This window comes from Echiichthys vipera (genome assembly GCF_963691815.1).
Source record: "Echiichthys vipera genome assembly, chromosome: 7".
Classification (NCBI taxonomy): Eukaryota; Metazoa; Chordata; class Actinopteri; order Perciformes; family Trachinidae; genus Echiichthys; species Echiichthys vipera.
Window position 1 is genome coordinate 33269312 of NC_139832.1, and position 25386 is coordinate 33294697.

General features: G+C 43.3%; 1 protein-coding gene across 1 annotated transcript in view; it reads left to right on the forward strand.

Moving 5' to 3' along the window:
- Positions 1-7320: 7320 nt before the first annotated feature.
- LOC310949597 (C-Jun-amino-terminal kinase-interacting protein 1-like) overlaps positions 7321-25386 on the forward strand; it is a gene marked incomplete at its 3' end in the record, with an annotated part of 50790 nt that continues 32724 nt past the window's right edge. The window contains exons 1-2 of the mRNA XM_083917089.1: positions 7321-7466; positions 25074-25149. Coding sequence (XP_083773215.1) covers positions 7395-7466; positions 25074-25149 — 148 coding nt within the window. The 5' untranslated portion in view covers positions 7321-7394. The remainder of the gene's footprint in view (positions 7467-25073; positions 25150-25386) is intronic.

Below are 25386 nucleotides of genomic sequence, written 5' to 3' on the forward strand. Positions count from 1 at the left end.
CGGCCTGGTGTACAATCTCTGCATATAAGACACATAAGACAGGGCTCAAGACCGAGGAGGGAAGAACGGTCAGCTTAGATGATTTAATAAAGGTCTCCTGGGGGCAGCGCAAGTAGCTTTACACATCAGCTGCCGAGGAAAGTACAACAGTTGCATACTGCGTCAGAGCCTCTGCTTTAAAGTGAAAAAGAAAAAAACCCAACATGAATTCCACTATCCCTCCCAAAAACCCCATGTATGAAGTAGTCACAACAAAGAATTAGGTAATTAAATAACATAACTGTGCTGGCTCCCACATTGTGGAACAATCTGTCTCTGCACGTTAAACAGGCCTCTTCACTCTCTGTTATATCACCTCTTAAGACCCTTCTATTCTCCGTGGCCTTTGATACCCAGTAAGATGTCAACTTTATTTAATTTTCTTATCTTGACTGCTTTTATTGCATGGCTAGTCTTTTTACTTATATATTATGTATTTTTACTTGTTATTTTTATTTATGTTTTATGCCTTTTCATTTATTGTTGTATTTTATATGTAGCTTTTGTAATTTTTTATTCATGGTGTATTTATTCTTTTGTACAGCACTTTGATCAACATTGGTTGCTTTTAAAGTGCTTAACAAATAAAGCTGGATTGGATTGGCCTCTCCGGGAACCATCACCTTATTGTGGTGGAGAGGTTTGTGTGTCCCAGGCGAGGGGCCGGACTAAGAATGGTTCACAAAGACCGAGGATGAGGAAGAGAGACCCTGCCCAGAGGAAGCCCAGGGCCCCCGTCTGGAGCAAGGCCCAGATGGAGGGCTCGCCGGCGAGCACCTGGTGGCCGGGTTTGCTACGGAGCCCAGCCGGGCACAGCCCCGAAAAAGTGACATGGCACCTCCCCCCTCTCCATCCGGTGGGCCCACCACTCACAGGAGGAACAGCTGGGGTCCGGTGCGCTGCTGCACCAGACATGGGCAGCAGAGGCTGATTCTGGGGACATGGAATGTCACCTCTCTGTTGGGGGAAAGAACCGGAGCTTGTGCGGGAGGTGGAGCGCTACCAGTTAGATCTGTTTGGCCTCACCTCCACGCACAGTCTCGGTTCTGGAACCATACTCCTGGAAAGGGGTTGGACCCTATTCTTCTCTGGAGTAGCCTAGGGTGAGGCGCTGGGCGGGTGTGGGGATATTCTGCTTGGAGACATCAACGCCCACGTTAGCAATGATGGAGACATCTGGAGAAGCGTGATTGGGAGGAACGGCCTCCCAGATCAAAATCCGAGCGGCCGTGTGATATTAGACTTCTGTGCTAGTCACCCAATACAATACAGGCTAGGTTACAAAAGCTTAATATTTCTTACATTTAAAAAAGTCACATGATATTCTGACATAAACTAATCCAGTTTTTAAATACACTACATTTTTATCATTCATTGCAATGAATGTATAATTGCCTAAAGATAACAGTGTTACACAGAAAAGCACAGTTAAAATACAAGACAAAAACATAAATCTACACGTGGTAATGAACTTGACCCCTTAATCCCCAGAAAAATCTTTTTTTGGGGGGGGGTGGCAGTTTTTCAAGGCTTTTATTATATAGGACAGACAGGATATGGGGTGAGAGGGGGAGGCATGCAGCAAAGGGCCACAGGTCAGAGTTGAATCTGCGGCCGCTGCCTCAAGGACCTTCAGCCTCTTTACAAGGGACTCGAACCACTCTGCTCCGGCCGCCCCAGAAGACTCATTCAACTATGAAGTGGAAATCCAGCCTGACCCAGTACCAGTGCAATGTAGCACACCAGAACATCCTGTTTCAGCACAAATCCAGGAACTTCAACCACCAACATCACGACCAGCAAGTCCATGTAGAGCAGAGATAAAGAAGCTTAAGACTCAGTTAAGAAGGCAGAAAAACAGAAATAAGGTGCTAATAGAAAAGTTAATGAAGAACAACGGAAGGCTACAAAATATAGAAAACTGAGTCATTGGCGAAAGAAAATAATACGAACAGTAAGTGAGAAACACCACCTGCCCCCATGAAAAAAGTCTGGGAGGGCGCAGAGAAATCAAGTGGAGTTGTTTCTGCTGTCGGACGAGAACTGCATTTTTCTGCCATTCTTGGACTGCATTTTCTATCATTACAATGAAATTGTCTGTGGAATATCCAAACCCAAGCCATGCAGTTGGCTTGCCAAGCTCTTGACTTTCGACTGGTTAATGTTTAATGAGGTGTGAACATATGAGAATAAACGTATTCTAAAAGTATACAGTATAAATTAATGTTTTAAATTAATGTTTATGGAATCAAAATCTGCCTTGTCAGAGGCAAAGCAGTGCGTGTGGGAGAAGTTCGGAGAAGTCATGGAGAAGGACTTTCGAGCGGCACCAAGGTGCTTCTGGAAAACCATTCGACACCTCAGGAGGGGGAAACAGGGAACCGTCCAAACTGTTTACAGTAAGGACGGGACGCTAATGACCTCAGCTGAGGAGGTAATCGGGCAGTGGAAGGAGCACTTTGAGGAACTCCTTAATCCGACTAACATGCCCTCTGTTGTAGAGGCAGAGCTGGAGGCTGATGGGGAATCATTGTCTTGAAATGCTGAAAGTATTGGGTTGTGAGGGGCTGTCTTGGTTGACGCGTCTCTTCAACATTGCATTGAATTCTGGGAGAGTGGCAGACCGGGTTGGCGATTCCCCTGTTTAAAATGGGGGACCAGAGGGTGTGTGCCAATTACAGGGGTATCACACTACTCAGCCTCCCTGGTAAAGTCTACTCCAAGGTGCTGGAAAAGAGGGTTCGTCCTATAGTCGAACCTCGGATTGAAGAGCAACAATGCAGATTCCATTCTGGAAGTGGAACAAGGGACCAGATCTTCACTCTCGCAAGGATCCTGGAGGGGGCCTGGGAGTATGCCCATCCAGTCTCCATGTGCTTTGTTGATCTGGAGAAGGCATATGACCAGGTCCCCCGGGAGATACTGTGGGAGATGCTGCGGGAGTATGGGGTGAGGGAGTCACTTCTGTGGGCTATCCAATCTCTGTACACCCAAAGCAAGAGCTGTGTCTGCATCCTCGGCAGTAAGTCAGATTTGTACCTGGGGGGAGTTGGCCTCCGCCAGGGGTGCACTTTGTCACTAATCCCGTTGCCAGGATATTGAGGAGTAGTCGTGGTGGGGAGGGGTTGCAGTTCGGTGGGCTGAGGATCTTGTCTCTGTTTTTTGCAGATGATGTGGTCCTGATGGCATCATCGGTCAGTGACCTTCAGCACTCACTTGATCGGTTCGCAGCTGAGTGTGAAACGGCTGGGATTACGATCAGCACCTCTAAATCTGAGGCCATTGCTCTCAGTAGGAAACCGGTGGATTGTTACTCCAGGTAGGGAATGAATCCTTACCCCAAGTGAAGGAGTTCAAGAACCTTGGAATGGAGAGTGAGTTTGGCCGGAGAATCAGAGCAGCGGGGATGGTATTGCAGTCGCTCTACCGCACCGTTGTGACAAAAAGAGAGCTGAGCCGGAAGGCAGCTCTGGGTGATTATTCTGGTTTGGGTGATCATCCAAAGCAGAATAAAATAAAGCTGTGAAGAAAGTATATAATGACAAACTGAAATCCACATGTGGACGAGCTTCCACTACCTGGCACGAAGGCCGATTAAAGATAATCTGAATTCACATAATAGTGTAAGCAGGTACACAAAGAAAGATGAAAAAACGGGAATTAAAAAAAATATAACATGAAAATCAGAAAACACTGGATCTCAAGTGCGCATGTCCACAGTGTGTTAAAATGTCCATTTAGCGATTTCTGTTCAAAACTCTTTAACAGACAGAATATCAGCAGCCTGTCAGGACTTTAACTATTAACGCTGTGGTCTAAAAATAAACTCTGGCCAGTCTGGGGCTGGCTGGAGCACAGCTATACAGTTAGTACCACATCACCCAATGATAGTGACTGGCCATGCTCTCTACCCTGGCTTTGGCTTCTCGACTAGCGTGCAGTGAGTCGATTGGATCCTGGGTTGGACCCCAAGAGGGGTCCATGTGCCCGCCCACTTCCATCAGCAACCTGACGGATCTAAGCCTCTGCTGCTGCTTACAACATTAGCTTGGATAATTGGAGGTAAGCTGTACAGCTAACTCAATCTTCATTACTGAAGTACTAATAGGTTCGGTAATCATGAAAAACGTTAACCTTGTATTGTTATTGTAGCTGAAGTTACACTGTGTAAGCTGTAACAGTCGTTACTTGACGGTAGATAACGTGAATAATGGAACGATTATGGCATTATATTACATTGATAATGACATGCTGTTTGTTCAAGACTCAGGATATCAGCATATGTAAATGAGCTAATTTAACTAGTTTACTCCACAGAATACTGTCTGAGTACAGCTCAGCATTATGTCAGTGTGTTAAGAATTAATGTTTGTACACTATTTTTTTGTCCTCCCAACTGCTCTTCTAATATTGTTAATGAAATTAAAAATATTTAACTAAGAAGCCTTTGATATTAATCTTTTGTTTCAGGAATAAGAACAGCATGTGACAGTCACCATGGCATGTGCAACTACACTATGTAAGTATTTAGTTACTTTTCTGTTGCTATTTAATGTAAAACAGTACAGCCAGACATTTTATTTTATTGTATATAACTAAGGCTTTTCCTCTATAGTCTACATTATAATCCATTTCTCACCGTTACAATGTTTTCTGTCCATCCAGCCAGTGTGTGGATTATAGGAGACTACGTCCGGTGATGGGCTGACAGAGCTACAGAGAACAGGGGAACAGCCTTGGCATTGAGGGAGCTGACATACTGCTTATTTTATTATTACTGTATGTATTTTTACATAGATACACTTGCATGTAAATTTTGCACTGAATTAATTATTATTTATTACATTCTTCTGTACACATGTAAGTATTGTCTTTACAGTGTTTACATGCATAATATAATTGTTGAAATTAATTCAGATTTTAAATGTGCAATAAAAGTTCTTGTTGTCTTGTAAAGGTCTTGCCAAAAGTTTGTTGATGTTTTTTATGTTGCAGATCTGGTATGATTTTTAACATTAGCAACATGTACAGTATTGTAATCAGACAAAAACACATTGATAAAAGTTGTTGCCACAACTTGTAATCAGTTACAATGCTCTTTTAGAGTATGTTAGCTGTCATCAACATTATGGAAATGTGTGTTTTTATTACCCATGCAAGAGTATTCTGTAGTTCATGTTAATACACTCAGTACTGTAAAATCACAGGAGGAAAACAGAAAACTAAAATCATCATTTATTACATTTTTCAATTACAATAACTGTGGATATGAATAAAGGTATTGTGCACATTAAGGACAGAGAATAATAAATAAATTGCAAAAACTGCAGTGGGTGATTTAAAAAGCTCACAACATTAACAGAGCCTGGTGAGCATCAGTGATTGGGTGATGATCCTCCTTTACAATAAAAATGTTTTCTTGTGTAGCATAAATGAATACAACTTGCATTTCATTGTGCAACCCTGTGTCGTAGAATCACATATAAATCCATCCATTCATCATCACCACACATTTGAGAACTAAGAATGTTGTCCATGCAGTCGCCCTTCTTTACAACCAGATGAATGACACCGAAACCTGCCCCTCCACAGATGAGCTCTTCCTTCTGTTGGCACCGGTCACTCACTTTTCTCTGTGTGGAGACCCTTTACAGATGTAGCAAAAAGACAAATAACATCCAATCAATATATTATACCATATAAAATAAAAAGAAAACCTCAAACGTTACCAGACGTTAGTTTTTACATTCCCCACTAAGTATTGATCCATTTACTGTGTGATCAGTGCATCATAATGCATCTTTACCTTCTTGTCTAAGAAGAACTGATCCTCCTCAGAGTGTGTACTGCACAGACCTGACGTGTCTGATGGGTCCAGTTGTCTCCTCATGTTCACCAACCCCTGCATCAGCCTGCCACCATCACCTGAAGGAAATCTGTTTGTTTACAGACTAAATTATAGTATGCCGTGCATATTCACATTAACTTCACCTGAAACGTGAAATTGTCAAAACCGGAAGTCCCTCTCTGCATATTGTCTTAATAACTCAAGAACAAAAAACGTGTTTACTTTCCAAACTGTATTCTCTGTTTTCTTCTTCTCACAGACCCCTACACATTGAAAGGACATGGACCAATGACCTTGAACACCTGAGGGGGAATGACCCTTTGGACTGAGACAATATTTTGTGGATGGTCTTAAATGGCACTTCAACAAAAACTTTATTTTGTGAAAAAATAAACAGTGAGCTAAATTAGAGAACACTTTCAGATCCCTCCCAGTTATTGGCGTTTATCTGACAGGTTGTCCAGATGAAGGCCAAGGGATGAACCTCTCAGCCATCAGAGAGAGGTTGGGCGTCCCTAGTCCCAGAGATGCAAGCCTGGAGTAGGCACTGCCCTGGTGTATCAGAAAATTCGGAAGTCGGTGGCAGCAGTCAACAGCCCCGTGGAGCTGTCCAGCACGTTTGATGGATGGAGTGGAGCTGTTAGCGCTCAGACTGTGGTTCTTAACCGCTATTTGGACACCTTGGAAAGCTGTGAAACCTTGGGAACCATCTTGGAGCGAGCTGTCAGTGCATAGACAGAGGTTATTGAACACCAAATGGGAAAGATCCTGGAGAAGTTAACAGCTTTGCAGAGGCGTATGATCATATTGGTGACCAAGACAGACATTCAGAGTAGTAGTGTCTATTGAAATACGACTGCTCGCCCTAACCATAATAATCTTATCTGCTCCGGACCCTATCTCGGTAGCTGCCTTGGCCAAGGATGCCGCTGGAACAAACACACACAACACAAAACACCACAGGCAGAGGAGCTAATGATGTCATGCCTTGCTCTGATTGGTCGGCCCTGACTTCCTCCTCCCCCTCTCTCCCTCTCTGCATCTCTTTTTCTCCCTCCACCCTGCCTTATTTTCTCTTTCAAGCCTTACTGATCCCATCTCTATACACCACCACCACCCCCCCTCTCTTTCTCTCTCTCTCTCTATCTATCTATTTATCTATCTATCTACCTCTCCTTTCCGTTCCACTCTGCTCCGTCCAGGAAGATGATTGTGATGATGATGATGATGATGATGATGATGATGAAGATGTGACACTGTGGCCAGCCAATGATCTGCAAGGAGGGAGTGGAAGGGGTGTGTTCAGAGACTGAGCCTGAATCTGATCGATGCTGAGGGGACCGGGGAGGAAGAAGGGGAAGAGAGGAAAGTAGAAGAGGGTGGGGGAGGCCTTGTCCAAGCTGAGGAGCGCCAACACTGGCTTAATAAAAGAGGAGAAGAGGAGGAGGAAGAGGAGGAGGGAGGGAGGAAGCTGTCGCCTGTCAGAGAAGGATCAACCTGTTCTGTCATGGACAAATATCGACCAAAGAGACCAACCACCCTGGCTCTGTTTCCACAGCTGCCACAAGCTGGCACCCAGGTAGGAATGCTGGGAGGAACCTCTGTTTTAAAAATGAGCTAGGCAGATTGGTTACATTGTGTATGTGTGAGTGTGTTTAATCATGGATTGTCTTGTGTATAGAATGAGGCAGTGCAGGCATCAGGCTGAATAAATGGGTTACTGTGCGTGTGTGTTTGTTTCCTGGGAGGATCCTGTCTTCAGGATGAGACAGCATTGGCTATCTGTGTATCAGTGTGTGTGTGTGTGTGTGTGTGTGTGTGTGTGTGTGTGTGTGTGTGTGTGTGTGTGTGTGTGTGCGTGTGTGTGTGTGTGTGTGTGTGTGTGTGTGTGTGTGTGTGTGTGTGTGTGTGTGTGTGTGTGTGTGTGTGTGTGTGTGTGTGTGTGTGTGTGTGTGTGTAAGTGTGTTTTGGCAGTGGGTCAGTTCCGAAAATGGTTCAGCTGTATAATGCTGTACTTCGGGTTCCTGTTTTTGTGTCAGTGGAATATAGAATATGATTATTCATATGTAAAAATCATGTAACTGATTCGTTTTTTGGGCCACAGTAGGTGAGCAGCTAGGGGTTCAGTGCCTTGCTCAAGAACACTTTGACAGGGCATATTAGCTGTTGTGGGGATTGACCCTGACCCTGTAGAGCTATTCTGCCATCTTGTATCTTCTCGTCAGAGAACAGGAGGAAAGGATGATACAAAGCCAAGTCCAAAATAAAAACAAGTCTACATGATAGTGAAGTAGCCAGCCCTGGCTCCTCAGGCAGTGTTCAGAGTGGTCTCTAGAGGGACCAGCAGTAGTGAGTAGCACTTACTCAGCACTTACTAGTAGGCTTGTGTATTACTTTAAATGAGTTGCATCCTGTGTACTCTGTCAGTACAGATCAGAGCAGAGTCATTTCACCCTAACCTGGGTTTTTAGCTTTTTTGGCAAATACATTCATCGAGGGTGTAGGAGGACAAGAAACAGAGAGCGTCACTGGATGCAAAAGTCAGCAATTTATTGCTACACACACACACAGAAAATTAATTACAGTCAATGAAAAGGTTATTTACTAATCACTGGCTGCAAGGTGAACCAAAGGCCAAACTAATGAACAAAACCAACTACTATAAATTTTGTCTAATAATTAAACAAATAAGAGAAACATTTATATATAAAGCTATCAACAGATTAACACAATACCAAGGTTATCTAAGCTCATGTATCTTATTACACACTTATCAATAGAACCAAAACCATTTACACAGCGTTTGGAGGACGAAGAGAAATGAGACTGCTGCCAATATCGATCCTCTGCGTCAACTCCAGGCCTCCAGGAAGTGGACCGGGCCTTGGAGCCCATTGACTTACATGGTGAAAGAGTCTGTAGCCAGTTAATTTTTTCGACCACTCTGTTCTGCTGGGGACAGTTCGTGAGGAAACCCATGACCCATGCACAAAGGGAGGAGCTGAGACCAAAGGTGTACAGTTTGGAGACCAGCTTGTGGGGGATGACTGCAATAAATGCATAATAATCCACAAATAACATCCTTACATTGCTGTTCGGTGTCACCAGGTGTGTCCAGGTGTGTCAGAGCGGTGGAGGGCTGTTATGATGCCACCCTCTGTGGAGCGGATAGTCCTGTATGTAAATTGGTGCTGGTCCAGGTCAGGTGGGATAGCAGCCTTCAGGTGTGACGGCACAAAGCTTCATAATAACTGGTGTTAATGCTACAGGGCGGTAGTCGTTTAGGCACAGGAGATTTTTGGGGCACTGGGACCATCGTGGAGGTTTTGAGTTATGTGGAGACAGCAGCATGTTGTAGTGACAGGATGAATATGATTGTTAACACACCTGTAAGCTGGTTGGCACATGCTTTCATAACCCCGCCCGGGCACTCCATCTGGGCCAGCCGCCTTGCTCACATTGACTCCCCTCAGGACGCTCCTGACCTGATGTTGCTCAAGGGCCAGTGCTGGTTCCTCATCAGCCACGGTGAAGATTGGAGCCGCTTCCTTCCTCTGGGTGTCAAAGCGGGCAAATTATTCATATAGTAATACATATTCATGTATACTTCATATATCAAAATGTTATTTGAATCAGTTCATAAATAGCAAGTAGTACTGATCATGTCCTTGGTTCAGGTGTCATCAGACACATTGCATCTAATAATAAAACCGACTTGTATTTCCATTTACATTTGGCTGATGTGATCATGGATCATTGGCAAATGTGGGCTTGAGCTTCTCTATACACTGACACCTACCTTTTTACTCCTTTTTTTTTTATATGTGAAGCGATTTTTTTTTTTCCTATTGGACTCAAACCTGAATTGAATTAGATGCATATTTGGGATGCGTACTTTTCGTTTTTCAAGGGACGGTTGACAACCCTACCTGTATGAAACGAGTACTAGAAATTTATTTCTTTTCGATGCTGTTGTTGTTAGTTATAGTAAAAACAAAAATGTATTCCTGTACAAGAAGAGAGTGTAGTACACTTAACACCAGTGTCTCAACATGCTCTTGAGGGCAGTCCCCAGAGCCAAGTCATTTAAACATGCAGTTTTCAATGGTTGTCATGGTGATATGTTTAGAAAACATAGTAAGCTATCCTGGCTTTTCCCATAGCAATCGCAGACCCTCCTGCTGACTCCGCAACACACTGTGAGAAAAGGTCCCTGTTCTCACAGTGAAATACAAAACAATTAACACAGCCAGAGTTCTCACATATAACTTATAATAACATGTCAACTTTTTTTCCATTAGTTGTATAGCGGCATTTCTGAGGATTACCATCCTGTTTTCTGTACAAACGTGTGGATCTGTACTGTAAATCTCTTTGAGATGACAGACTATGATTTGGGGCTCTACAGAAACATGAACTTGAATTAGTTCATCAACCGTGAGCCTTTGGCTACAGTTTGCCAAACTTTCTCTCAGAATCTGACAATAAAAATGTTATTTACTGTCAATATCGACAAAGTGTTTCAGAGCTTAAGAGAAAATGTTGCTAATAGTTTAGCCTGCTAACCAGAAGCAGCAACTCCAGGTCTTCCACACAATGTTGAAGATGCACAGTTGGGGTATTATTTCTGTCTGCTGGACTAACGTTCCCTCTTACATGCGTTTCCTCATTTGGATGGCATCAGCAGGCGGTGCTGTAGCTTTGTCATTTGGTGCTCGTAGCAGGGTAATGCTGCCATCCAAACAGAGAGACTGAGGCGATTTTCAGTAATGTTACGCACCGGCCTAGGGGTCGCCTGAGCAGAACACAAAGTGACCTCCCTTTTTCCCTCCAACTCCCAGAGATGAAGATGACTAGAGTTACAGTCCAGCACAAATTTATTTTGAACACAAAGTAGTTTACTTCAGGTTGAGCAAGGCCAAAATAACAAACACAATATCTTTAAATTGAAACTAACATACCTATCAACCAAAAAATAATATAAAAGAAAATACAGGAATGTTACCTGCCGTAACACAAAACAGGAGATAAAATGTATTAACATAAAAACAAAATGGCTACTCACGCCTACCTTCCAGGATTGCACTAAATAAAAAGAAAACCACCTGCAGTACTCAAAGGGAGACACAACACAACAGGACAGCACCTCCCTCTGGCAGGGAGGATTAACTACATAAACACACTCAAAATACACATGCCAAAACCATATGACCCCTGGTCATAACAGTAAACACATCAGACGAGCCAGGCTGCAATGCTAAATGTTAACTCCAGCAGCAGACCAGCACTCCCCACTGTTTTCACAGCAAATGTCAGCACCCTGGATAATAAACTGGACTATGCATTTAAAGAATTCCGTTCCTCCATGTACTGGACTGTACTGTGTATAGGATATATATGGGATAACAATACAGTCTCTTATCTTGTTTAGCCAGCATTAGCTGCAGCCATGAGTCTTTGCCTATTGTCAGCAGAACTGTCTTTCACTGAAGGGTCGTGCACTCACATCTGTATTTGTAGCACAGCCAATAGGAACACTCTCTCTCTGAAAAGACCTGTGATTGGGCAAAGTCTCCCGTCAAGTACAATATTTTCTAAAGCCTGACAACATAGCCAAAAGTAGGTACAAAAGTCTAGATTTCTCTCAGAACATTTAAATATACAATACAATTACGATATGATGAACATTTATTAAGGATTGTTGGCCCAACGACACCAAAAGTAAACTGTCTAACAAAGTTTTAATGACAGCATCATTGGAATTACCTGGATCAACTGGACCAAACAGGATCGTATAATCCACCTAAAGTCTTCCGTAAAGACAATGATGAAAAACAGCATCTTGACCATAAGGTTTATATATGACCAGGCCCCATTATTATTGTTCAAACAAATGTGACAAAAGATAATTCATGGTTATCATTGTTCTTGTCCAAAGTTGTCTTATCCTTATGTAATGCAGGTGTATATGCAGACTAATTTTAGCAATGGTGCATTCACGTGCTGAAATCTGAGATATGAACACTGTGCTCTGACTTTGCTTTGCTGTGGAAAATTCAAACCCTGTAGACACACAATAAGCAAATGTGGATATAGTGAAAATGAGAATGGGAATTTGACAGATCTATGCATTACCCTTACAGTGTGCTGTGATGCTTATTGACATATGCGCTTTTCGGTTATTCCTCCAGTGTACACAGGGTTTTTGAAGGCCTGTGGTGAGGATGAGGATGGTGCTATAGCTGCTGAAGCACACAGCTGAGGCTCAGGAAGGGAACCAATTTGAAATAAGTAATCTAATAATAAATAAAGCTGCACTCTGTAGCCTCTGGGCGACTGGCTGCCTTCATACTGTTTACTGCTGTTAACAGAGCAATAGAGGAGGTAGCTGATTCAGTATCACAGCAGCCACATTGATCTGTTATGCCCGTCTGAAAATCATTTTAAATTCACTTTGAATAGGAGGAGTCTGGTTTCTTGCGTGTGCATGACTGCCGGTTGGGTCTTGTTTGAGCCAGTGTTTCACCAAAAGCATTCCAAAAGCATATTCCTTTTACTGAATAAGATAAAAATTAGTTTTGCACTGTGCCGTCCTGCAGTTACCATTAGGAGATCTTCTAGTGGCTGTTGTTGTGATATTTGGTTTTATGACATATGGACAAAGTAAAGAAAGACTTTATAAAGCTGCCATAGCTGAGCAACTCTCACTTTTTCAGAATAATTACATATATCTATTCTAGTTAGACCTGTTCAGATGTGTCTCCAACTGTTTAGCTAATCAGAATTCCTTTCCTTTGTTTTTTTTGGTTGCATGGGGATGCAGTTGTTTCTGCATTGTACACTATACTGCAGTGTTTTTTGGCAGACACAGCCCTGTCATATTAACTCAATCCTTCATCAACACCATTATGTTTCAAATTATGTTCATTCACTATTGATGATATGATCAAATCAAATCAAACTTTATTTATAGAGCACATTTTAAACGACCAACGGCCGACCAAAGTGCTGTACAGTTCAACAAGACAATACAACACAACTAGAATAAACAAAATACACGTAAAACACAGTAGACGGGTGTCAAGCTCAGCCTGAAATAAGCTGCCACAGAGGCTCGGTCCCCTCTGGTGTTCAGTCTGGTCCTGGTGACTTCCAGCAGCATTTGATCTGCTGACCTCAGCGCTTTGGCTGGAGTGTGACAATGTAAAAGTTCAGTTAAGTACAGAGGTGCCAGTCCATTTAGAGCTTTAAAAACAAATAACAGTAAGATATTTTTACATATGGAGTTATGAACTGCTAATAAACTACTCAGCGCTAAGAGCACAGTTTCTATCTGAGATCATACATTCATTAAACATGAGAACTGAGAACTGCAATGCAGTTGAAGGGTTAAATTTACGCATAGAGGAGCACACACCTTAGGCCTCGGATGAGGCATTAAAACAGTAAATAAAACAGGAAAATGGTCTGAAATACACGATACACAAACCTCCTTTACACAAACTGATAGACCAAATGATAAAACCAGATCCAAAGTGTGGCCCTTTACGTGTGTTGGTTCAGTCACAGACTAAACAAGATTAAAAGAATCAATGAGATTTAAGAAATCCTTGACCAGAGGGGTTTGATTCAAAGCACATATGGACATTAAAATGACCAGAAATTAAGAGATATTCATTTCACCATAACCTTTGACAACAGGACAGCAAATTCATGTATAACGTCCTTATTGAATTTTGGAGGATGATACACAACCGCAAACAACACGGGAGTGGACAGATTTAATTAAATTAATTCAAGTCAAGTTGGATCTGTCGACACTGAAAGCTGGATTTGTAAACGGAGGTCAAACCTCCAGCTTTACAGGAGGTACGAAGGGAGCTGAAGAAAGTGCAGTCAGGAGGAAGGAGTACGAAGAATGGGATGTACTCACCAGCATGAATCCAGGTCTCCATCACAAACTTGTAGGAGAGTAAGCCTACTTTTGTTATGGCTAGAATATAGTAGTCGCTGAATTAATTATGCATTAACACGACTCGTTAAAATTTAGGATTTATTTTACCTTGAAGTAAGGGCACCACACCAAAATAAGACAAGATGTTTATTAAACTTTGGTGAAGGTTTAATACCTGTTAGTAAATTAAAGTAATTGATTGTTTAAATTTTATTAGTCTCGTCTTGAACGCGTTAGTTCGTACCACAGCCTTATCAGTGACCAACACTTTCTGTACAGAATGGAAGATTCTCACAACGACGTAAGGTTATAAACATTTATTTGACTACCTAGCAAGGAGAATACAGGACAGTGCAACACCGAATAGATAAGTGAAAAAGGGTTAAATGTGGATATGAAAAAGTTTAAGACCAGAGTGATTCTGACGGACCGAAACTGGTTCTAATTAAACTGTCAACAGAACTCGGATCAGAATTTAACTGTCACCAACGTTTAACCAAGAGTTGCATTAAGGGCGTGATCACACTGTCCTTTTGGCCGCGGCCAAAACCGTTTTTTCAGCTAAAGTCTAGTACCTTTAAGCCATGTGAGTGCACCTGCTCCGCGCTCAACTGTACCCTAAAGTCCGGGTCTCGGTCCGGTAGGACAGTGTGATCACGCTCTAAAAGGCCAACCTTACTTTGCCGTTGATACCACAGTCGCCCTGGCGTCTTACAGTACCGATGCAGGTTCCGTGGGTCCGCGTCCCGGTGTTTGGCGGACCTTAGTTCTGGTTCTGTAGACTGGGTCAGCTGCGTGGTCGGATCTGCGGGCTCTTCTGCTCCCGTCCTGGCTTGAATTCAGCTCTTCAGGTGGCTGGCCTCTGGAAGTTGTTTGTGGGTTGACAAAAATTTTGACCGGTTCTGAACTAGAGTTTGATGCAATTTGTCGGCCAGACAAAGAGGAAAAGACGGCACGAGGGGTTTAACTATACTTAGGGAAATTAAAAACGTGTCGTTGAAACTTGTAAAGTTCCGTGTTAAAAATTAGATTAATAAACGAAAATACTTCAGTAAGAAAACAACGTCTCTTGCTAACTTTGGGTTAACAAAGTTAGACAAAAGAACAAAGGGAACGAAGAGGGGAGAAGAGATAAGTGCAGGAGGTGAATTAACAGAGAGGGGTCAGAGGTGCAGAGGGAAGTTGCAGAGTGAGAGAGAGGTCAAGAGAGTGCAGTCTCTTCATTTTCTACTCAGGAAAGGAGGGGGTCTGGGTTTACCCAACCCTTTGGCTCTGAGCGAATCAACTGCTTTTTACGCCGGAATTCTAATTCTGAGATTAAGCTATCTTTGGTTGATTTTCCATTATTAAGCTTTCTGATATCCAATCTAACCAAAATCTTTAGGCAGACAGTTTTAACAGATACAGATACTACACATCATCACATTCTCCTAGATATATTGACGGGCCTATTATTAAAACACAAATTATTTCAGGAATTAGACAGAGACTTTACACTTCTGAAACCACTTAAACATAATCACAACAAGATACAAATAATGCATATACTGTTACACACTTGCAAGAATGTCTTTGAACAGCCAGCTGCAATGAAACATCGAACTTTAACTGTGTTCAAAACATCTACCCAAAGTTCTGTTGCTTAGATTTTATTAATGAAAGTCCATCTGTCTCACAGAGACAGCTCCTCCAGTTCGAAGTGCGGTCAGATTTGACGTTGATTTAGGTTAAAAGGAGGTCCTGAGAACTGGAGTTCTAGGTTTTATTACCCCAGGAGGGTCCGAGGTTGTAAACCACACTTTATCTCTTATCGAAACAAGCATACAAATGTCTTATCTACCGTTGTCTTCCTACGATGCTGAGCAGACAACCAGACACAAAAACTCCTTAAACAGCTCTTCCTCATGAGGTCCTACAAACATAAAGTCCAGTTCACGAGAGGTGAGGAAGACATTAAGCAGAAAAGTCTTGTTTGCTATTGAGCAGAGCCATGCTAACCTTCCACACTAGTTGATGGTGCAGCATGTTTCAACGGGCGAAGAAATACCGCCTTTGCAGGCCTGCGACTGCCAGCCTCGAAGACGGTGCCCGGTTATCAGACCGGGAGCAGGACACAGATGAGACAGCGCAGGTGGAGCAGACCACACCAGTGGAGCAGCGGGTGGCTCAGGTGCTGCAATCGGGCCGAGAGGAGCAGGTGGAGCAGGCCACGTCTGTGGAGCAGCGGATGGGTCAGGTGCTGCCATCGGGCCGAGAGGAGCAGGTGGAGCGGGCCTCGACGATGGAGCAGCAAGCGGGTCGGGCGCTGTCATCCCGCTGAGAGGAGCAGGTGGAGCGGCATCAACATGGTGGAATCAACATGCCCTGTAGTGCGGTTGGCTTCGGACAGCCGGAAGGCGAGAACCTGTCACAGTGGAGCAAGCAAGCAGGTAGGCCTTAAGTCTCACTCGCACACAACCACATGTTCCCTGTCTTCTGAAGCTCTTTCTCCAGGAAAGGGTGCATGGAAGGCGGCGCAGGTATGCGGTACGTCCGAAAGCACGGAAGGAGGGCTCACTGACTGTCCACCCAAAAAGCCAGACGCTCAGATGTTGAGTAGGGCTTGGGCATCCTAAGCAACTATAGCTGCGACATCCCAGCAACAAAAGCAGCGAAAAAAAGTAGTAGCATATCAGGCGCCATCTTGCTTCGCATGATGATTAGATCTAGTTAGGTTAAGTTTCTATTTGTATGCTAGATATAGATGTTTTATCTATTTATCCATTCTTTTAGGTACATATTTCAACTGTTATTATATAAGCTATTTCAATAATTTATTATATATTACGTTTAGCTCTTTATTTCAATGGTTTAACCATTCCTGTTAGCCATTGTTTTCAACCAAATATCCTTCACTTTTAGTGATATATTATTATATTATAATATTATAACAGTTTATCCATCACTTTCAGTTATCTATTTCAACCAGGTATCCATTAGTTTTGCCATCTGTTGCAATTATTTATCCTCTATTTTTAAAGGGCCTGTACTCGACATTCAGAGCATTAAAGATTCTTTTCTTTTCTTTCAGAAAACCCTTGTTAGTGAACTGCAGTCAGCATCCTGTTGCTCACGCTGCGTATGTGCGCACGCCCCATAGCCACAAGCGAGTACTGGGCAAAACAGTGCGACTGAACATAATTGAACGACATGTCATCATGTTACAATTTACAATTACGCTTGCTCCCTGTTTGCAAATCACTCCATCAGCCAACGCCACGGAGCAACCGACAGCAGATTCATGCCACACAGCCAAGACACAGCCATGTGAGTCGGACTTCCATGCCAGAGCAGCATACAAGCCCCCAACCCTAAGTCAATCTCTGAGGTGCCGCTGCAGAATGTATAATAGAAGAACAGCATATGTGGACTTGTTTTTTTTTGTTAACATTAGCGGACTCCATGTAGCTATCATTGTTGGATGTAGGCAAACTGAAGAGAGGCCTTTGGAGTTTCCAGGAAAATCTGTCCCGTAACCTTTACAGAAGAAATGTTTAGAAACCTAACAGCTAAACTGACCATTTCAAAGCATTTTAAAACAAAATCCTAGATGCTTTCAGCAGTATTATATTAAATGTTTGGATGTTATGTTGAACTTTACAGGGCATAATCAACGCGTACATTACAAGGCATACTTACTGTGCATATATTACTGAAAAATTTCATATTTAAAATTCTATTGAAAAAAGAGAGAGTAAAGATACCTTACTTTGGTACTACTGAAAAAACTTTATAACTCAATAAAAAGCATCCCATTATTCCAGTCTCTCTCTCTCTCTCTCTCTCTCTCTCTCTCTCTCTCTCTCTCTCTCTCTCTCTCTCACTCTCTCAGTCCATCGATTTTGATGATGACGTTGCTCCAAATGAAACAAATGGACATTTATTTGGGTGTCTTGCGGCGGTGCATAGCCATATGGCTGTGCAAACCGATGAGGGATCGACAGATTTTGCCACAAGAGGGACAGGAGTATGTGACACTGGATTGTGTGGGCCCTGCAGCACACTGATGCCTCAGTGCACGTCGGTGAATCCTCCTCTCTGTGGCTTGCTCCTGAAGGTAAGTAGTTCCCTAGTGGCAGGAGGATCTCCAGGTATGGTGATCAGCAGCCGGGGACTCAAGTGTTGTAGGTGGAATGTTGCACTGCTTCAGGGTTTTTTTGAGGTGATCCTTATAGTGCTTTTTGAACCCCCAGCAGATCTCTGGCCAGCCAGGAGTTGGCCATAGATGATTTTTCTGTCCTTTGTGGGCAACAGATGTGGAAGGCCTCAAGGGTATGTATGTGCCTCTGGTAGGGTGTCTAGGTTTTTTAACCATACAGCAGTGTAGAGAGACAGACTGCCTTGTACACATCTGCTTTGGTGGAGACTGATCCAGACTTGGATGTCGTCAGCTACCTAGGAAGGTGAAATATGGGACGATTGCAAGGGGATGAGCATCAGGGGTGAAGATGAGCACACGTGTTTGGGGGGTGGACTCCAACACCATCTGTGTTGTCTTGGTATTGACTTGGAGACCAATGGTACTGTAAATGGAGGCAACCAAATTTAGAGCAAGCTGTAAGGATTCTGGTGAGTGGGCGAGGAGAGCACAGTCATCTGCATACTGTAACTCTAAGATGACGGTGGTTTTGGGTTAAGGCTTGAACGTGCTGAATATTGAATAGGTTGCCATATAGTCTGTACTGTATCTGACTTCAGATGACCAGATGCTAGTGATCAGTTGGTGTAATCTACGGGTGAGAGGTATCCACCATGCTTCAGTAAGTCTGCCAGGATTCCATCTAGGCCCAGGCTCTTGTTACTCTTAATGCCAGCTTTCCGTGCCTTAGTAAAGCAGGGGGAGGAGTCCAGATCAGAGACGGTTGGCAGGCACGGGAGGTCGGCAAGGGTGTCCATCTGGGTTGGATATGAGTTTTAGCAGGGTGTTGAAGTGTTCAGTCCATCTGTCCAGGATCTGTTGTTTGTCCTTGTACAGGATGGTACCATCAGCTGATCTGACTGGGTGTGTTCTTCCTCTGTGGGCCATAGATAGACTTCATAGAAAGTCTATATCTAGTCTATGTCTACATCATAGAAATCTGTCTTTGTCCACCAATCATTCTCCATTGGTCTGAGGATGTGCTAGGTTTCAGCCTTAATGATGTTGAAGCGGGCCTTCAGCGAGGTGGATTGGGAGTTCGAAAGATGAGCTGCAAGGGCCTTGTGTTTTTCCTGAGTATGTTGTGGATATCTGGTGCACTGTTGTAGAAACAGTCTTGGTGTCTCAGACTGATATGCCCTGCAGGTGGAGCTGACGTCTGGATCAGCTGGTGTTTCAGGGAACTTGGACAGCTGTAGGATGATCTGTTCCCTGAGGAGTGTTCCAGGGTGAGTTTGGCTATGATCAGGTGGTGATCAGTCGGACAGTCAGCCCCATGCATGTCTGTCTGTCTGTCTGTCAACCTACACGAATAGCTCTGGTGACTCGCACCTCCTTCCAACTTTGCAGACAATGATGTAATCAAGGAGGTGCCAGTGATAATAGTGGGGTTGTTGGTAGGAGGTCTTGAATTTGTTCTTCAGTTGGAATAAGGTGTTGGTGATGACCAGCCGATATTCAGAGCAGAGAGTGAGGAGGCAAACACCATTTTCGTAGAGCTTACCAACACCATGCTGCCCGAGCACACTCTTCCATAACACCCTTTTGAAGCCCACTCTCTCATTGACATCCCCAAGGAGAATGAGCTTGTCGGTGGAGGGTGTTTACCTATGGCGCTGTGCATAAAAATGTTCCTTGCACTCAGGGTCAGCATCCAATGGTGGGGCATATGCACTGATGAGGGTGGCATGGTGGTTGTTTATGAGGGTAATCGGCCAGGTCATCAGTGTTTCACTGATGTCAACTGGTGATTCTGGGATCCTCTGAAGCAGGCTTGATGGCATGGCAAAATCTACATGGAGGTGGCCGGAGCCTTCTGCGAAAACTCTCCAGAAGAAGGTGTAGCCTTATGCTACCTCTGTTAAGGAATCCTCTTCATAGAAATGGGTTATGCTAAGAGCTGCAACATCGACGTTATATATTTGTAGCTCATGTGTAACAAATGCTGTCCTTCTTCAGGGACGACAGGAGTCATCACACGCTGACGTGTGTAGAAGTTCCATGTTGCAATGATAAATGTGTGTTTTCTTGCTCATGTGTTTTCGACCGCTTCAAGGGATATCCCTGGCGTGCAGTCTCTGCCCTCACTGTCTTGGCTCCCCCCTATGTTCTACTACGGCCAGAGCACCGGTGTGTTGGTGACTGCCTAATGCTCCATAGGGTTTTGTTCGGAGTATCCTACTCCTAGATGGGTTGCCTACCATGGCTATGAGCCCCATCTGCTAATGCTATTTTCCCATAGGTTGGGGCAGTGTTTGAGAGGCACCAGAGCGTGTCCACACATCATTGGGCCTGAATACCTTCTCTCTCGGCCCAATGCTGCACCAAGACCCACAGTTTAGCCGGGGACAGAGGGGTAACCAATTACCGTATGTGGAGTCTTTGTGGTGGAGAGGCAATGTACCAGTAGGCAGGGGCGGAGTGGGACACAAAAATCCACTGGGACAATTCTGACTGCACCGGCCCAAAACGGGCCCAACCCAACCCCCCCACCAGGACAGGGGTGTGTGTGTGTGTGTGTGTGTGTGTGTGTGTGTGTGTGTGTGTGTGTGTGTGTGTGTGTGTGTGTGTGTGTGTGTGTGTGTGTGTGTGTGTGTGTGTGTGTGTGTGTGTGTGTGTGTGTTTGTGTGTGTAAAACTTGCGGTGCAGACCGGGATATGGAGGAACTATGAAGAACTCAGCTCAAATGTATTGCTAATTCGGAACAATTTCAAAGCTTGAGCTAACCGTTTTCTTGTCAACTCACCTGCATCACTAGTTGACGCCTGGTTGTTTCGGAATAAATCTGTGATTTTTGACCATTTTGATGCACTCTCCTCCAGCATCTGCTTCTTCTTCATTCTGGCCTTTACAGACCCTCCTTTCTCCTTTCTCTTCTTGCCCTCCATCAGGTGTAACTAAGCAAATCAAACACACAATACCGATTCCTTTTCCACTGTAAGAAAAATCCACTACTCCAACCGTGCCCCTTTCTCTCTGTCTGACAACAGCTCATTCATCCCCATTCTTTCATTGGATAAACGCGGAGCGATCATTGGAGCATGAGGCTTTGCTCCTTACTATTCCACATTAATTTATGAACAAAAAAACGAATTCAATCGTTGGCCATTTTATATTTGTGGTCATAAACGTTATGTAATGTCTGAATCAAAATAATTAGATCAAGATAGGAGGCTAAACAAAAATCAGTAGGCTGGATTAATGAGAGTGAGTGTGACACTGTAGCAACCATGAGTGACATGTAGAGGCACAACAAGTGTTATATAAAGTGGTTGGATACTCTGTATCTGCGGTTTATAGAGATTTCTGAGATTTTCACAGGAACGTGCTTGATTCTGAAGAGATTTAACTCAATGGGCCGGTCATGAACATCACACTGCTGTGCAGGGCAGTCCGCCGGCTGGTTCACTTGAGCTTATTGGCCACCGGCCAACCAGGAAATCTCCCAGTTTTCCTGATGGCCACTCTGCCCCTGCTGGCAGGAGGAGACTTACGCACTCTACCCCTCTTTTCAGACACAAAGATAGACACGCAGACAGACAAACACAAAGACAGACAGACAGACAGACAGACACACAGACACACACACACACACACACACACACACACACACACACACACACAGACCCATGCAAAGAAACCATAGAATTAACATTAAATGTAATACATGTAATATCTATAGTAATAATAGGATTATGACTAATGTTATGGCAGTTAATATATTAGAATGATATGATTAGTAGTAATAATGGGAGTTAAGGTGATATAAATATGAATGTAATGATATTATATTAATAATAATTACAGTAGTGAAATGATGGATGATGTGAATAGCTGCAATAATACTAGAAATACAACTAATAGTGTTATTATGGCAGGGAATATATTAGAACTAATAAAAGTAATGATAATATATATGAATAATAGTAATAATAGCAGCAGGAAGTGTCATGCAGGACCACAGTAGGACACCACCACGATCAGCAAAGACCTGTGCGAAGAGAAAGCACAAACAACTCCGGGGAACAAGTGAGGCTCTTATGGCTTTGACATTTTTAGTAGAGTTTACTGTATATTTCCCCCTCTTTGTGGCTCTATTCCTCCATTATCTCTTCAGCTTAGAGCTCTCTTTAATTTCTTTCTCTTTATCTGTTATCATGTCTCATCATAGCCCGTCCTCAGTCAAAAAAACAGCTGTATAGATCCATTGTGCAAGAAGCTTTGTTGCTGTAACATCAGTCTGAAGGAAGATGTCATCAGAAGAAGGGGTTTGCTTAGCAAAGACAGATAGTTTGACTTGCTCTCTCTCTCTCTCTCACACACACACACACACACACACACACACACACACACACACACACACACACACACACACACACATACACACACACACACACACACACACACACACACACACACACACACACACACACACACACACACACAGAGTAACCATAGTAACAGAATCGGGCATTAACAGGGAAAGCAGATGCATGATGGGATGTCAGTAAGTGAGTCAGCGTTCTGAGTGGTTCCTATGATGTCATGTCTGAAGCGTTGCATACTTACTGGTCTATGCTCCTTCCTCTCTTCCTGGCAGAGACAGAGAGAGAGAGAGAGAGAGAGAGAGAGAGAGAGAGAGAGGACAAATCCAATAAATACAGAGACCTAAGAAAACCATAGTGTATTTGTAGGTGCTGAATTATAGCCGCAGTTGGTAACTTATAAAGATAAGCTTTTCTCATATTTGCTCAAACCGTCATTAGATTCTGACAGAAGTACATGAGAGTGAAAAATGGATGCTGCTGATGTTCAGAGCAGTCATGAGCTGTGTTCAAAACCCTTCCCTATCACATAAATAGTGCACTATGTAGTGTGTTCGCCATTTTGTAGTGGTGTTTTAATTCTCAGTGGCTAATTTAATTCACTTCACTATATAGTCCACTATAAAATACCCACAATGCACAGCTTATTTTAGTGTACATGATGTACCCTTCATTTCACTTGGTCAATGCGGTTTTACCGGAGTTGAAGAAGTGTAGTGTCCAAAACCTTGTTTGGTCATTACCTATATAGTTCACTTAAGCAATAGTTCACGACAGCCCATGGCTAACAACCAATCAAATTGCTTGATTCAAGCCATCTGTTCATCTTGGAAGCCTATTTCAGACCAAAGATTTGTGACAAGTTGAAACTTGCAAATACTTGAAGTGTTCAGGTCTGCAACGTTCTGAACCCTGCCAGCTCACACTAGTGAGATGAGGCAAGACGCTGTATCTCCATAGCTACTACTCTCTGTACTTCCGCTTTTTTTGTAGCTGGATATAATTTGTAGTATTATAAAATATAAATTAGGACAGAGAGAGTGAGATACTTGGCATCAGCATTTCTAGTGATTAAACGGCCTCTATATTGTTTTGTATCTCTGATTCACTGCTTTGTTCTGGATTACGGAGATCCCTCTCATTTATTGTATTGCTCGCTCAACCCTCTCTCTCCGTCTATTTCTCACTCTGTCGCTTGTTGAGCGTCCGTTCATAACGGCCTTTTCAACCAGCTTACAGTTTGTCAGTGACTTGTCCAGCAGACTTTGCCAAGACTTGATTGGCTGTTGAAACAGGTGACGTGTGTTCCATTCTATTTAAGTCCAGACGAGACAGGGGCCGGCACATCATATCCAAGAAGGACACCTCCAGACTGGATAAAGTGATCAGGCGGCCGGCTCTGTGGTCAGCATGAAACTGGACTCACTGGTGACTGTGGCAGAGAGGACGACACTGGACAAACTGCTGGATATTTTGGACAATGCCAGCCACCCCTGCACACTATCATCAGCAACCAGAGGAACCTGTTCAGTGGAAGGCTGCTCCTGCCCAAGTGTAGGACCAACATGCTCAAGAACTCCTTTGTCCCTCAGGCCATCACACTCTTCAACTCCTCACTCGGTGGGGAATAAAGAGGACAAAAAGGAGTGGGAGCCACTCACTGTGCAATTAATAATCTACTCTTACACAACTGGATACTTCTCTTCTTTTCTTTGTGCAATAACTTTATCCACCACTTAAGTGCAATAATTTAATCTTACTGCTCATTTCTGTCATATACAGTCATACATATTTTATCTTATACATTCATTTCTGGGTATTGTTTAAAAAATGCTCAATACCAGTACCCATAACACGATACTGATACCAATTGAGTTCTTTATTAGATACTTTTTTCAACTTTATTGGATGATATTCATGTGAAAAGAAACCAATCGGTTGAGTAAATGTCACCACTCCACATTCAAACAAATACATTTTGAAAGTGCTAAAATATTTATTGAATAACTTTACAAACCTGTACAACAAAGTTTTATTATTACAGAAATATGAGCACCCTGCCTCTCCACTCTCTGCAAACAATTTCCCAGTCAGATGCAGGTGGCATTCATCAAGCAATCAGTCAGCTCCAGTGACACACACACACCCTTGACTCCGCCCACACATAGACATACCTCCAGACACACATATTACCTCCTAGTGACAAGCAACACATCCATGCCGCTACACTCCCTGTTTGATGAGGTGCATCGTGTTACTCGTATTCCCAGTTTTCCCCCAAATAATCTAACCACATTTTATGCATTTATCAGTACCGGCACCACAGGCGTGTAGTACAGCAAGATGCAGAATGCACACCTTCAACCTGCTTCACCGCAATACAAACTGTTGTTGATGAGGAAACAAACCAATCACACAGCGCATTGAATCGAAGAACGCTTGTGTGTGATTGACTAGGAGCAATATCAGAGAAAAAGTCAATTTTTTCTTGATCTGGGTACAAAAAGAACCAATTACAGGTATCACTTGATAGTTTCAATACTTGGTTCTAGGTTGTTTGTTTGTGTGTGTGTGTGTGTGTGTGTGTGTGTGTGTGTGTGTGTGTGTGTGTGTGTGTGTGTGTGTGTGTGTGTGTGTGTGTGTGTGTGTGTGTGTGTGTGTGAGTGATAACCCAATACTGTGTATATTATTGCTCTTACACTGCTGCACTGTTTCATTAAATCTATCCAGGACTCGATCAACAACAACTCTTTAGGCAAGAAGGACAGCTGGAAGGACTCTCGCTCCTCCTCCCCACATATTACAGGTATGGATTAGGGATGAGTGAGTACAGCATCATCTGGGGGGCGAGATTTAACCCGGAAGTGGGTCGAGTTGTCTTGAAATGGCCAGGGCTTAAACCAGTATGTTATTACAGCATCAGAGTTTTCATACTCAACATAACTTTCTTTTTTTAACTTAAAATTTTTTTATGATCAGTGTGATTTTAAATCTTTTTTGGTTCTTTTTTATGTGTGTGTGTGAGTGAGTAAGAGAGAGAGAG